At 50.1% G+C, this 15,514-nt stretch overlaps 1 protein-coding gene across 3 annotated transcripts in view; it reads right to left on the bottom strand.

The window, feature by feature from the left end:
* HIP1 (huntingtin interacting protein 1) overlaps positions 1-15,514 on the bottom strand; it is a 134,194-nt gene that overhangs the window by 27,644 nt on the left and 91,036 nt on the right. For all 3 annotated transcript variants that reach the window (XM_040261244.1, XM_040261261.1, XM_040261254.1), the window contains exons 4-9: positions 15,308-15,364; positions 10,700-10,780; positions 5,839-5,915; positions 5,354-5,415; positions 2,060-2,200; positions 400-457 (exon numbers count right to left, since the gene is read on the bottom strand). In XM_040261244.1, coding sequence (XP_040117178.1) covers positions 400-457; positions 2,060-2,200; positions 5,354-5,415; positions 5,839-5,915; positions 10,700-10,780; positions 15,308-15,364 — 476 coding nt within the window. The remainder of the gene's footprint in view (positions 1-399; positions 458-2,059; positions 2,201-5,353; positions 5,416-5,838; positions 5,916-10,699; positions 10,781-15,307; positions 15,365-15,514) is intronic.

Below are 15,514 nucleotides of genomic sequence, written 5' to 3' on the forward strand. Positions count from 1 at the left end.
AGAGGATGAAGTCCTGGGCCTAAGGGTAGCAATCAATGAATGAATGGAATCACCTTCCTCTGAGATTTATTAGAGAACTGATGGTTTCCCCAATCATTGGCAGTTTTACCCACACCTTCTTTTCCTTCACCTTTAAAGCAATAAAGCAGGTACCCTTCTCCCTCGATGATTTAAAAGCAAGTGCTCCTGGAACTTTCCTGGTGGTCGAGTGGTTAAGACTCCATGCTTCTAAGGCAGGGGGAGCGGGTTTGATCCCTGGTTGGGGAACTAAATCCCATGTGCCTGCCGCATGGTGCGGCCAAAAAGTAAAATATAAAATCAAAGCAAGCACTCTTGCAAGGATGGGTTGCGTTTACAGCACTTTAGATTCGCTTCTTTTCTGTCACGCAAGCCGCTTACTTTGTGAACTGCTCCAGGAAGCGGTCCCGGTGGCCTTGCAGGGTGTCGGCTGGGAGACCTGGAAGGAATCGGAAAAGAGTGAGACGGAAGGAAAGGGGCAGAGGGCAGGGGACCTGGGGAGGGGAGGGGACCATCCTCCCTGGGGCCAGTAGTCAGCCCAGGGGAAGGCATTCCTGACCTACAGCTGCCCAGGAACTGGTAACCTCTTGGGCCCAGTTGGAGCCAGCAGGGACTCTGGAGGTGCTTATCAGCCAACTCTCCTTCTGTCTGCTCCTGGAGTGCGAGCTCCCTGGGCACAGAGGGCTGGAAGTTGTGCCCCTAACCACAGCAGCAGGGTGGACCAGGGCAGGCCCTGGAAGGGGGCTCTCTTCCAGGGGTCATGTATACTGGATGCCCTGGGTGAGGCTTTGTGCAGACGTGAGTCTGGGAGAGACCCAGAGAGCCTACCGGGGGGCCAAACACCACAGGACTGAGACCCACAGGAGCCAGTCTAGTACTGGCTCGGTAACTGCGGACTCTACGATGCTGGGCAAGCAGCAGCCTCTTAGGGCCAGCCTCCTGCCTGGCAGAGTGGGGAGTGCTCACCTCCCAGATTGTACAGTTCTACGTAGTTCAGCTACAGATGTCTTAAATTTCAATTTTAGAAATTTTTGAATATGATACTATCATTCGGTATAAACAGGGAGTACACATATAAATATAGTAATTGAAAGGAACAAAAGTTTACAGTGATGACAGTAGCACTTTCCCTCGACAATCTTTCTCCCAAGAACCCAGGAAATCCCAAGAGCCTAGAGCCTGTGCTCTGCAACAAGAGAAGCTGCCCCAATGAGAAGCCCCCCACTCGCCACAACTAGAGAAAGCCCCCGTGAACAACGAAGACCCAGGGCACCCAAACTCTAATGAGGAACATCCTACGAGGTATCCGACCAGGACTCCTTAAAGATGTCCCTGGTGGTCAGTGGTTAAGAATGCACACACCAATGCAAGGCACAGGCAGAGATTCGATCCCTGGTCTGGGAGGATTTCGGAGCCTGTAGAGCAACTAAGCCCGTGAGCCACGACCACTGAGGCCTGGAGCCTAGAGCCTGTGCTCTGCAACAAGAGAAGCTGCCCCAACGAGAAGCCCCCCACTCGCCACAACTAGAGAAAGCCCCTGTGAACAACGAAGACCCAGGGCACCCAAAAATAAAGTGAAGAAAAAAGTAATAAAAACAACCGTTGAGGTCATCAAAAACAAGGCAAGTCCAAGGAAACTGTCAGAGCCTAGAGGAGCCTAGGGATACCTGATGACTGAATGTAACACCACAACCCAGATGGGATCTTGGGACAGAAAAAGGTCATTAGGCATAAACTGGAAATGCGCATAAAGCATGGACTTCAGTGAATAATAATGTATCACTATCGGTTCACGAACAACGTGGAAGCCTGGAAGGGGAGGGCAGGGCCATCCTGGGTCACCGCTAGGGCAGGCTGGGTGTGTCCCTGCGCACAGCAAGGCTTGGCCCCGATCTTTTATTATTATCAAGACAGCTGGGAGCTCCGGGGGCCTTCTGGAATAGGAGCAGAAAGCCAAGGGCGCCGGAGCGAGGGGAGCTGCCTCTCTCCAGGGACGGCCTTGCGGCCAGAAGCTTCCAGAGATCAAGCCCGGAATACTCACAGGAGTGGAGCTTGAAGAGAAGCTTGACAGCGTAATCATAAAGGTGGCTGCAATCCAAGATGACCTGGATGAGCGGGGCGAGGCGGCACTGCCCGGCTGTGGTCACCGACACGGAGCGGGACATGTCCAGGGAGTCGAACACTAGGGGACAGGAAGGGGAGACGTGAGCAGAGCTGGGGAACTAGGGGCCACCTTCTCTGAGGGCAGAGGACAAGCGTTCGGCACCGGAGGACCTGTTCTGTGCAACCATGGTCTCATGTTACTGTGTTTAACCCTTTCAGCACTCCTCTGCTTTGTGCTATGCTCAGGCGTGTCCGACTCTTCATGACCCCATGGAGTGTAGCCCACCAGGCTCCTGGGTCCAAGGGATTTCCCAGGCAAGAATACTGGAGTGGGTGGCTGTTTCCTCCTCCATTCAACACTCCTACGGGGTAGCTAAAAGCATCCCCGTTACACAGAAGAGGAAATTGGAGGTGAGCAACTTGAAGGAGGTCACAAAGCCAAGAAGTGGTTTTGCTTGAGAGATGTTGAGTAAAAAGCCAGAGCCCCCGTGGCCAGAGAACAGACTAGCAGCCTGTGTCCCTGGTAGTCATCAGGCTCCCTGTGTCACAAACCAGTGAAATGAACTGGTTCTACGCCGTGTACAGCCCAGTGGGAGGCCAGGAAAGAAGGGATTTGTGGGGGAGCAACCCAAATGCCTCCTTCCGGTCTGAGGAGCTTTACAATCCCTGCCCCCCATTGGCAGGAAGAACACAGCACCTGGTAGACTTCTGATCTAATGTGGGAGGTGAATTCTTATTCAAGAGAAGCTCTCAGTTTTATGGGGAATCAGATTTTCAGGCTCGGAAGAGGCTGTCCACACAGCCCCACGCAGCCCTCCGTCGCAGGCATGAGCTCGGTCTCATGGTGCCTTGATCCTAAGAAACACCCAATCTGGGGGTGACAATAGAAAGCATGTGGGGGAAATATCAAACGTTGATCAGAACACTAAGGAGCAGATAATTCAGCCCGGGCTTCCTGGTGGTTTTTCCCAGTGTTCTTGGAACACCAGACAGGAAGACGTGCAGGAACCTCGGGTGGGCAACCAGAGAGGCTTCGAGGACACTGGGCAAGGAGCCAGGAAGAGGGTGAACCATCAGGATCAAGGCTGATGGAGGTCCTTGTGGGGAGTGGGTGACCTGCCCTCCACTCTCCCGGGCTCCAGAGGGCAAGATGCTCCCATGGACCCCTCTATGCTCACCTCCTGCCCCCTGCTCCTAAACCAAGCAACTAGATGCCTGGCCGTGGACCGTCAGCACACACCACTGGCCAGGCTGATCTCCCCGCAGTGGCTGCCCACCGCCTACGGAGATTCCACATGTGGCCAGCACAGAGACACATCCCCCTGCAGGCCCTCAGTGCATGGGACAGCCCCGGAGGAAAGCCCAGAGCCACCGTGTTCGACCTTCCCTGGCCACACTAATCCCCGTTAACGGGCTTAACTCTGGCAAGTGAAAAAAAAAAAAAAAGCCCCAAACAGTTCTAATTAAAAGGCAGCTTTTCTTCTTGACACAAATTAGAAGCAGCTGTCACTGCAAGGCGGCCATCCCCAAGTCTCCTGGCTTCCCTAGGCTCCACTCTGGCAGGGAATCTCAGGCTACTCCTGGCCGGTCAGCTGCTTTCCAGGAATGCCCCTTGGCATCCAGTAACATCTAGAGTGGTGTGACCGGGGGCAAAGTTACTCAGTCTCTCGGTGCCTCTAGGTAGTCTTCCGTGAGATGTAGATCTTTCTAACGGCACGTTCCTCATAAGGAGGTCTTGTAAGGATTAAATGAGAATGTCCTATAAGTGGCATAGCAACTTGCGGTGGTTCTTCGGGTTGGCTTGGAGACTGATTAGAATCACCCAGGGAAACGCAGAGGCGACTCATGGCTGCCTGCAGCTCCCTCATCCCTGCTTCTGCGGGGGCAAGGCTTCCGGGCTGGCTCAGCCAGAAAGAATCCGCCTGCCAAGCCAGGAGATCGGGCTCCATTCTTGGGTTGGGAAGATCCCTCTGGAGAAGGCAATGGCAGCCTGCTCTAGGAGTCTTGCCTGGGAAATCCCATGGACAGAGGAGCCTGGTGGGCTACGTTCTCAGGTGATGTGGATGCTGCTGGTCCAGGGACCACACTTTGAGAATCACTGCAGATGCATCCAATCAACAGTCATTGTAACTGGCCCACGTTTCCCACAGTTGAAAACCTGGGGCACCCTCTTCCAAAGGTTCTGATCCAGATCTTACAAGGTCACGGACTAAGACTTAGAAGCTGGATAGACTTCCGATCCCATTTCTCTCTGTTTCTGGGCTCATGAGAGGTGAATGGGCTTTTTCCCTGGTATCTGGTAAAGAACCTGCCTCCCAATGCAGGAGATGTGGGTTTGATCTCTGAGTCAGGAAGATCCCCTGGAGAAGGCAATGGCAACCCACCCCAGTGTTCTTGCCTGGACAATCCCCATGGAGAGAAGAGCCTGACGGGCTACAGTCCGTGGGGGTCACATGACTTAGTGACTAAACCACCACTACCAAGAGGTGAATGAGGATGGAGGGGAGTGGGGAGAACCACAAGCATTCAACCATGGAGGAGTGTGTGCAAAGACTCGGGTAGCTCTCTCTAGAGAACTCTAGCTAATTCACCCCAGATACTTCCAGAGCATTTGGATGGATGTTGACATCAGTTTATGAACTCTGTTCACCTGCTGTTTCTTCACTGCTGTTCATCTAGAAAGCAAGTGTTCTTGAACTTGGCTGCTGAGCACTTGCAATGACAGGCACGGGGCTAGAACAGAGGTGAGCAAGGTCTAGTTCCTGATTTTTTGAGGAAGCGCTCAACATATATTGCTAATAACCCAAGGGATCAAGACATATGGAAACAGCCAAGTATCATGGAATGCTGGGGCAGAAAGAGGGCCAGCCCAGCTGAGTGGCAGACAGGTCTGGGCCAAAGGACCAGCCAGTGCTGGGGCCACAGTCCAGGGACTGTCAGCGAGGCTGGAAGTGTCTTTGGACTTTCGGAGGCCCGGGCTTAGCGGGGAGGCCAATGCGCTGGGGAACTGCAGCCCTTCTGGTCACGTGACTCTGAGAATGCCCCTGGGCTTCAACCTCTCCCTGTACCAGGGCCGAGGGCACAGACGCACTGGGGCAGCTCCATCTTCCTGGCCTGTGCTGTACAACTTGCATGGAGATGGGGGCTGGGCTGGCTGTTCCCAGGAGGCAACCAGTCTGGGGGGCAGGTGCTGGCCAGGAAAGCCTGGGCCAGATGGGAGGGAGAGACTCACCAGTTTGGAAGAGGTTAAGTTCACACTCCAGGTAGTCGAACATCTCCACTGTCAGCTGGAAACTGGACCCAAGAGGAAAGAGAGCTTATACTCTACAGCCCAAAAGCATGCATGTACAGGTGTGCACGCACACACACACACACCAGCTCTGAGTCTCAGCCCCCACCTAAGTGGATATTATGGCCATTGGAAGATCAAGCAGGGCGAATTAAACAGTGACAGCAGTAGAGAAAGAGGGTAGGTTCCACGCTCTGTTGGGAGGGCAGAGGGGCACAGAGAAGGGAGGCCTGGAGCAGGAAACACCCTGGAAGGGTTCTGGGCGAGGCACCAGCAGTAAGCGGCCCCAGGGTCAAGTCATTTAGCGGCTCTGTCCCCACCTCGGCCACCGGCCCTGCCCTCAGGCCCTTTGTGACCCTAACTGGAAGTGAGAAGACCTACACAAGCTCCCGTCTCCCTCGGGCCAGGGCGTGAGGGTGGCCACTTACAAGTTATTGACGTCACTCTCTCCAGCCTCCTCTAGCTGCCGGTCACTCATGTGAAGGTTGCCTGGGAACCTGGGGTTCTGGGAAGGAGGCAGAGGAAGTCAGAACAGGGCACCCCGAGAGCTCTCTCTACAGCTGACATCATGTACACCAAGCCCCATTGAGCTCCGGCATCAACAGGATGGATTCTGCTTGGTGTGGGTGCCTGCATGCTCCCTGGGGAGTGTGGCCGCACTCACAACAACACACACACACACACACACACACACACACACACACACACACACGTCCCGTGATCAGCTGGCTCATAGCAAAGAACACCCCCCACCCGTCAATACAGGGAAGGTTCCATCCCATCCCTGGGACCCCAGGGAGGGCCCCACCCCCACAGCCTGTACCACGGACTTCGTCTCCCTGGGGCAAGGACACCCAGCGCGTGACTGCTGGCGGTCCTCAACCCGACACCCACACCAGGCAGGCAGTGTAGCCTCTGCTTATCCCCAGTACATTCCAAACCCTATCCAGGCTTCCCGCTGTCCTCTGACCACTTCCGGAAGCTTCTATTGTTGAGTTCAGGGCCAGGCAAACTGATTCTCACATTAACTTCAGCAAAATGGAATTAGTAAAAGAAACTTGAAGGTTGGAGAAGATTACAGGAAGCACCCCCGCAGTCAGGGGAGGTTATCTGGGATTATCAGTTGTTGAGTATCTGTAGTCTCCCGTCTTTCTCAGGGTGGTCTGTCCGGAGCGGAGGGAACACAGGGCAGCCGGCAGACGGAGGGGAGCACAGAGAGATGGTGGCCAGTCCACCAAGGGGGCTCTAAATTCCAGGGTGAGTTCTTCAGGCTCTGAAGACAGAAATCCTCCACTCGGGCACCTCCGTCTCCGGCTGTAACACCCTCGTGTCCTGAGGCCCACCACCCCGGCTCCTCTGCCTCAGAGACTCAGGCCGGTTGCTTTTTTCTTTTTTAATTGATTTTATTTTTTGGCTGCACTGTGCAGCATGGGGTTCCCTGACCAGGGATCGAACCCACGTTCCCTGCATTGGAAGCACGGAGTATTAACCACTGGACCAAAGGGAAGTCCCCAAGCCGGTTCCTTTATCACCCCCTTCTGGCTGTTTACTTCCTCACTGGGCCTGGACATTAGGGCACCTATGGCACCTCGCCCTCATCTTTGCCCCTGCCTGTCCTCACACCACAGTGCCGGGAAGCCCAGTGAGTCTGGATCATTGTCGCATGCTCTGTTTCTCAGACCAGCTGCCCTTCTCCCTGGAGAATGACTCACAATTCATCACTCTGAAACTGCACTCTATAGCTCTGCGTGAGTGCCTGCTAAGTCACTTCAGTCGTGTATGAGTCTTTGTGACCCTACGGACTATAGCCCTCCAGGCTCCTCTGTCCATGGGATTCTCCAGGCAAGAGTACTGGAGTGGGTTGCCATGCCCCTCCTCCAGGGGATCTTCCCTACCCAGGGGTTAAACCCATGTCTCCTGAGGCTTCTGCACTGCAGGGGGATTCCTTACCACTGAGCCGGCGGGGAAGTCTGTGCTCTAGCTCCACGGCCCCTTAATAGCCCTTGCTGAGGCTTCCTTGATGGCTCAGATGGTAAAAAAATCAGCCTGTAATGCAGGAGACCTGGGTTCAATCCCTGCATCAGAAAGATTCCCTGGAGGAGGAAATGGCAACCCACTCCAGTATTCTTGCCTGAAGAATTCCAAGGACAGAGGAGCCTGGTGGGCTACAGTCCATGGGGTGGCAAAGAGTCAGACACGACTGAGCAACTACCAGTCCTTGCTACTGGCCCATCGGTTCCCCGTCCCATCAATGACTGCCCGACTTTGCACCTGGTACCCAGATCCCACGCCATCACCCTCTGCACCTCACCATGTCACGTGCTTGCTTTCTTATATCAAAACTTGGCATCCTGCTTCCCACTCGCTTCCCTGCTTCAAAGGTACCCACCTGCCCTGCCCTTCCTCTAGCTTCAAAGAGGAGTCGCCATCTCCTTTCTGACTCAGGATCAGCCCCTCCCTGTGTGCTATTTGAACCAATCTAGTTTCTGGTTCCTTCTCTTGCTCATCCCAACAAATCCTGCTTGAGCCCCTGTTCTGGGCTAGATGCTGGGCCACATACGGGACACGGAAGACACGCACCCCTGCTCTTGGTCCTCCGGGAACCCACAGTGCTGAGCACCCATGGCTCTACCTGCCTCCATAAGCTCCTGCCTGCATCCCGTGCTCCAGGTCTTTCCCACGGCCCCATATCTTCCTCTAGTTGTTGCCCCCGCCTCTCCTCCCTTTCCTGCCAATCTTCAGGAAGTCCCTGACCCTTGTCTGTCCCAGAGATAACTGTCTAAACCTGGCTCTCCCCATCTTTCACACAGACAGCCCAGCTCTTCCCAAGTCATCCTCCACACTGAATGGATGACCTCGCATACCAGCCCACCTGTCGCTCTCCACCCTGCCTGCTTCTCGCACTAACATGGGTCTCCTGATAGTGCCACGTGGACGCCAGAGTGTCCTGGGCCTCCCGCCCTTATGTCTTCAGCTGATCCACTGCAAGGAACACCCATCCTGCCCTTCCTCATTGCCCCTTCCTCTCTACCTGCTAAGCGGCAGCCTGGGGTCTGGAGAAGGGGCAAAAAGTACTCCACAGCAGGCAGAGAGAGATGGGAACGGTGGGACCAGAGGGTGAACCATGGTTGAAGTGACATATCGCATTCAACACCCTCTCTTTATGATGTGACCCTGATATTCCACCTGGAGTGATGACAGTCCCCTCCCTGTGACTCTAGGAACCTCTGTGATGGCCTCCACCAGCACAGGATGGTGGGAGGGATACTCTGTGACTTCAGAGGCTGGGTCATCTAAATGCCACGCACTCTACCTGTTCTCTTGGCCAACTCACCAGGCTGCAAGGTAGCCCTGCTAGTGCCGAGACTTTGTGAAGAGATGCCAGGCCAGCCTCCCACCGTTTCAGCTCCAGCTGGCATCTGACTGCAACCGCATGGGAAACCCCCAGCCAGAACTGCTGGCCAAGCCCTTGTGGAACCCCAGACCAACAGAATGTCAGAGATAACAAAAGACTGCTGTTGTTTTAAGTCATTAAGCTCTGGGGTGATGTGTATCCAGCACAGGTAACTTTAATGCCCTAAGGCTGAGCTCAAGTGTCACCACCTCCTAGAAGCCCACCTGGTTGCCCGAACCTGGGCAGGACACCCCACGACTCACTTCTGTGGGCCCTCCTTTTTCTCTCCCAACCAGACTGCGACTCCCAAAGGCAGCAGCAAAGTCTATCCCTCTTTTTCTCTCTAGAACCTCACCTCGCCCTAGCCCAGGGTCGACCCTCAGTGATACACTAGGGGAGTAAAGGTGGTCACTGAGGACAGCAAGAGCTTCTGCATCGACCTGGCCGAGGTTAGAATCCCACCTCACCACCAAGGAGCTTTCTGACTCGGGCCCTTAAGGGGCCCAGCCACTGTCTGAGTTTCACTTTCCTAGGATTTGATCGTACATGTTTATAGGGCTGTTGTGAAGATTAAACGATATTCAAAAAAGGTTGAATCGACTAGGATGGTTTTCATGAATCAAAGATACCCCTTGAGTATATAAAAGATACTGGAGATAAACAGACTAAGTTATGGTATTTCTTCTTAGGTTTCCTCCTTTCTCTATTTTCACTGCCAGCTCCCTAATTCAGGCCGCTTCCCCTCCCACTTGGCGGGCCGTTCGTTCTTCCTTACTCCTATTGCCATCATGCCCACCCTTCAAGGATCACATCAAGCCCCACCCCTCTCATCTTTTCAAAACATCCCTGGCACTCTTCTGCAGGCACACACCTGGCACTATTATACAGCTACTGCAAGTGTGTAAGCTTCTCCCCCCAATGGATCCGTGAACTCCTAAAGAGCAGACCCTTTCTCCTTATCCTCATCTGCCACTTGGCACATACTTTTATATGCATTAGGTATGGAAGAAATACTAACTAAAGTCATATCTTGAGAAGAAGGTCCTGTGTGGACACTTATTGTATGAATGGAAGGAGTTATTTCTATTACCAGTCAAGTCAGTGCTTCTGAAATATTTTCATAAGGCCACCTGGTGGATCAGGCTTCCCAGGTGGCGCTAGTGGTAAAGAATCCACCTGCCATTGCAGGGGACACAAGAGACACGGGTTTGATCCCTGGGTTGGGAAGATCCCCTGGAGTAGGAAATGACAACCCACTCTAATATTCTTGCCTGGAGAATCCCCATGGACCGAGGAGCCTGGCGGGCTAGTCCATAGAGTCACAAAGAGTTGGACGTGACTTAGCAAATGAACGCACTTGGTGGATCAGGTTTCTCTCTTTGCAAAATGGGGGACAAAAGGTGCAGAGGACCCGGGCCAAAATCCCAGGCCACATCCCACTGACTGCAGTCACTCTGTACAATGCTTCCTCTCACACAGCCAGGATACGGTGTGAACATTCCCTGAGAAGCCAGGCTGTCCTATTACCTGGAAAACCTGACAATTAGCGTGGCCAGGGGGCACTTCCCTGGTGGTCCACTGGTTGAGAATCTGCCTTCCAATGCAGAGGACGCAGGTTCGATCCCTGGTCGGGGAACTAACATCCCAAATGTCTTGTGGCAACGACAGCCACGTGCTGCAAACACTGAGCCCACGTGCTCTAGAGCCTGCGCTCCACAAGAGAAGTCCTTGTGCCTCAAAGAGAGAAGCTAGTGCTGCAACCAAGACCCAGCACGGCCGAGAGACAAACCAAAAAAGCCCAGCCAGGTGCAAGGAGACGGGACAGCCCCGGGCGGGGGCGGGGAGGTCTGTGAGGGGCGGCTGGCAGGGCCAGCAGAACTGCTGAAAAGACTCACTTTGGTGTGGTACTCCATCTTCGTTCTCAGCAGTTTGAGGTAGATGCTGCAAAGCTGCCCATACCCTTCACTCAGATGGCCCTTTGACGAAGAGGAAAGAAAGCAGGCTGTCAACACTGAGAACTTCGGGTTGAAAGACCTACAGCTGGGACGTCTTTTTAAAAGAATATATTTTGTTTTCCCCTGAGTATGAAAATAACATATATCCCCCGTTGAAAATTTGGAAAATATAAAAAAGGACACTGAAAGCAAGTCATCTTCAGCCTGATCACCAGAGACCATCATGGGAAAAAGCATAAGGGTCGGAAAGTGAAAGATGAATGGATGAGAGACTGAAGCGTAAAATACAAAACTAAAACTCCTGGCGGATCACAGAGGAGAAGACCTGGATGGCCTCGACTGTGGCAAAGGCTCTTCAGACCTAACACCAAAGACACAAACCACGAAAGAAATAATTGATACGTTGGGCTTCATTAAAATTTAAAACTTCTGCTCTACAAAAGACATTGTCAAGAGAATGAGGAGATAAGCCACGGACTGGGAGAAAATATTTGCAAAGGACGTATCTCATAAAAGACACTTGAAATGAAAATTCAGACTACATACTATATGATTTCAACTATATGGAATCTGGAAAAGGTAAAATTATAGAGCTATTCCATGGACCATAAAGAAGACTGAGAGCCAAAGAATTGATGCTTTTGAACTGTGGTGGTGTTGGAGAAGACTCTTGAGAGTCCCTTGGATTGCGAGGAGATCAAACCAGTCCATCCTAAAGGAAATCAGTCCTGAATAATCGTTGGAAGCACTGATGCCGAAGCTGAAGCTCTAATACTTTGGCCACCTAATACGAAGAACTAACTCACTGGAAAAGACCCTGATGCTGGGAAGGATTGAAGTCAGGAGGAGAAGTGGGTGACAGAGGATGAGATGGTTGGATGGCCTCACCGACTTGATGGACATGAGTTTGAGTAAGTTCCAGGAGTTAGTGATGGACAGGGAAGCTTGGCGTGCTGCAGTCCATGGGGTCGAAAAGAGTCAGACACGACTGAGCCACTGAACTGAACTGATTCCATTAACAGAGGAGCCTGGGGGGCTACAGTCCAAGGGGGCACAGAGCTGGACACGACTTAGCGACTAAACAATAAAAACAACAAGGAATGTACAACAACCACGAGTAAACTGTACTGTAAACTATAGACTTTGGTGATTATGATGGATGTGTCAGCAACAAATACACCACTGTGGTGGAGGATGCTGATAACAGAGGAGACTATATGCATGTTTGGATGCTGGGTACATGGAAAAATCTCTGTACTTCCCATTCAACTTTTCAGTGAACCTAAAACTGCTTTCTGTAGTCCATGGAGTCTCAAAGCTGCTTTGAAAAAAAAGTAAAAGAGGCTTCTAAGTTCAGAAAGTCTTAGTCAAATGGAAGAGACAGACAACATATATTTTGGATAAGGCAGGGGGCTAGGTACCTGGGTTGACCTTCCCACTGAAAATGACTAACAATATTGAGTGAGACATTAAAAACACTTTGAAGGTATTAATGAACTAACAAGAGAGTAAGGAATCTTCAGGCCAGGAACTGAGTAATTCAGATATTCAGAGAGCAAATGGCTTGATGGGGTCAAAACGGAGGCGGGGGCAGGGGTGGGGCCTGGGGAGATACCTTCTCAAACCAAGTGAACCTGAGTTTTGGTTTTCTGAGTCTCCAGGGCCAGATGGTGAACCGGAGGCAGGGCTCTCACCTGCCCAAGTTAAAGAGTCTAGTGGAAGAGCCGACTGCCTTCCTGGTGCAGGGGAATTAAGGGTAAACCGGAAATAACACACATGTACTTCTGTGCTGAAGGAGTCCCCCCGAGGACTGCAAAGAAAATCCACTGCCTTAAACCACTGTTGTGATCAGAGGGAGGGAAAAACTACTTCCAAGAACTGAACCGTGAGCCAGTTATCAAGGGGATCTGCCCAGAATTCATAAAACTTTGAAGCTGAGAATTTAATTTAGAGTGATCTCAATGGACGCAAATGCCAGTTCTCTCTGGAGGAACCTGCCTTTGTTAGAATTCAAAGAATTCCCACCAAAAAAAAAAAAAAATCCAGGAAAATAAGCAATTCACAGTAGAAAAATAAGCACAAAAAGAAACCACAGAGCATGAGCAAAATCCACCAAAACAACAGATGGCGGAAACAGATCTCTAAGGACTTTAGACACTGGAAGTATAAAAAGCAATATATGAAGTCATATATTTAATAAGCCCAAATAAATTAGAGACTTTTAAAATATACGCAGGGCACAATAAATTATAAAGAGTGCCAAGCAGATCTGAAAACAAAACAAAACCTAAAATTCCAAGAAATGAGAACTATACTAAAATCGAAAACCTTATGGAGAGGTTTAGCAACAGATTAGACCTTGTTGAAGGGGGAATAAGTGAAATGAACACTAGATCTACTGAAATTATCCAGAATGCAGTACAGAGACAAACAGGGAGAAAAGAAAAAGTGAAATAGTGGTTTAAAGGCATGGGAAATAGAGTGAGAAAGTTGAAAATACTGCTAACCAGAGTCTCAGAGGAAAAGACAGAATGAGGCAAAAGCAACATTTGAAAAGACAATGAGGATTTTTTCAAAACTAATAAAAGATAATAATCCACAGATGTAAGAAGTCCAAAGAATCTGAACTAAATTCACACCTAGATACATAATAAGAACTTAAAAACAGAAAAATATATATATACAGATTAGCTTCAAAGAATAATGATGAGTCTAACAGCAGATTTCATAGGAATGAAGGAAGCCATAGCCAGTGGAAGGGTATCTTGACTGATACCTTCCATGTGCTAAAAGAAAAGAACTATCATCCCAGAATTCTAAAGTCAGGGAAAATATCTCCCGTGAATGAGGGTGAAAGAAAGACATTCTCCATCAGGCAAAAGTGGTTGTTTCCCACCAGCAGACGCTCACTAAAGAAAGTTCTAAAGGAAATAATTCAGGCAGAAAGAAAGATCCCAAATGCATGCTCTGAGATGTAACGGGAAATGAAGAGCACCAGATACAACAATTAAAATAAAACATAGGGTCTAAAAACAACCAAAATTAAAATATATGACAACAGCATATGAGGGAGAATGGTGTTAAAATATTCTAAGGTCTTTGTGCTATACAGGAAACAAAGACATGAATTTTAGACAAGGATGACATAAGCATACCCTTTTCATTTTTAGATAACATTATCAGCAGGTTAAAAAAAAACACCTCTGCTTTTATTTTTGTATCTTCCCACTAGTAATGAGGGGGAAAGTGAATGAGAAAGAAAACACCCAATCAATCCAAAAGAAGGTGAACAACGAGAGAAATAGAAACAAAACAGACAGGACAAAGAGCATAAAATAAGATGGGAGCTATAAGTCTAAAGATATTATCCATTATAATAAATGTAAACCGAGTAAAGGTCCAGTTAAAAGACAAAGACTGCCTCTTGAATTTTTAAAGAAGCCAACTAAATGTTATTGACAAATATATTTCCAAGACAAAAGATCACAGAAAAGTCAGTCACTATGCAGTACATCTGAAATTAACATTATAAACCAATTTTTCAATTAAAGAAAAACTGACCATAAACTAGCTCATACAGCAAGGCTCAAAAAACTCTGAAATATCAATATGATATTGATTCTCTAGCCACAATGCAATACATATACATGTAAAAATATTTAAAATATAAAAAGTTATAAGTAAAAGGATGCAAAAAGATATACCAGATAAATTCTACAAAAAAGCTTAGCTTTTCATGTTACAGAAATGTAACAAAACTCTCTAGCATACAGTTGGGAGATTTGGGGATAAACCTCTGCTCTGTTCAGGTTAACTGTCTTATGACTGAGGAAAAGCTGCTTCCTCTCTCTGCGTCTGTATTTCTCATCTATAATGGGTAGATTGGACTACATAATTGCTAACATTTTGTGAGTGCAGACAGATACAGGTAAGAATTTTAAGGAAAGGGCTAACATAGCAGTTCTTATCCAGTGGGACAAAAAGACACATCAGCGTCCACTGGGGAGATTCTACAAAGAGCAGGTTACCTCCCGTTCTTACACGTACTCCTTGAATCTAGAGAGATTCTGGTATGTATACCAAAACACTCTTTTCAATGCATTCAGATCTTGCCACCTACCTCCTCCCTCTTCCTAAGGCACCGAGAATCCCTAAGCAGGAAAGAAAAACCACTGGCATTTACATGGGAATGTCAGTTCTCAAGGTGCTATGACCCCCATGGGACCAGGAGAAGGAAAGAAATAGCAACTATGACAGTGTTACTGCCAAGGGATCCCAGTGCCCGGAGACCACTGGGACACGAGCTGCCATTGGCAGGAGAAACTCCCTGGCCCTGGAACCTCCCAACAGTTTCCAGGGATTCCAGGTAAGACTATGAATATCCTGGTTCCATGTGGGGGCATCCCCGAACCCCTCCCTGAGGCTTGTGAGGGAAATCCGAAACAAGGTGAAAGAGATGACTTTGTTCCATCCCACACTCCTTGATCTGTGGCCTCTGGGGAAGGACGAGGCAGTGCAGGTGGCCCCAAGAAGCGGGTTCAGACTCACCCACATCCGGCTCATGTCGCTCAATTCGCTTTTGTATCTCAGAGAGTCCTTGAGAACCTGGAGAGGGAAGACAAGGAGAGGAGAAAGAGGCTGGTGAAAGGAGGGTCTGGGGTGGGGCAGAGAAGGGGATGTGAGAGATGCACCCATCTCTGAAGCTGGTACCCAGAAGGCCAGGAGATGGGGGCAGCTGCCATCCCGTGCCGGAGT

The sequence above is a fragment of the Oryx dammah genome, unplaced genomic scaffold, assembly GCF_014754425.2.
Source record: "Oryx dammah isolate SB20612 unplaced genomic scaffold, SCBI_Odam_1.1 HiC_scaffold_2, whole genome shotgun sequence".
Lineage (NCBI taxonomy): Eukaryota > Metazoa > Chordata > Mammalia > Artiodactyla > Bovidae > Oryx > Oryx dammah.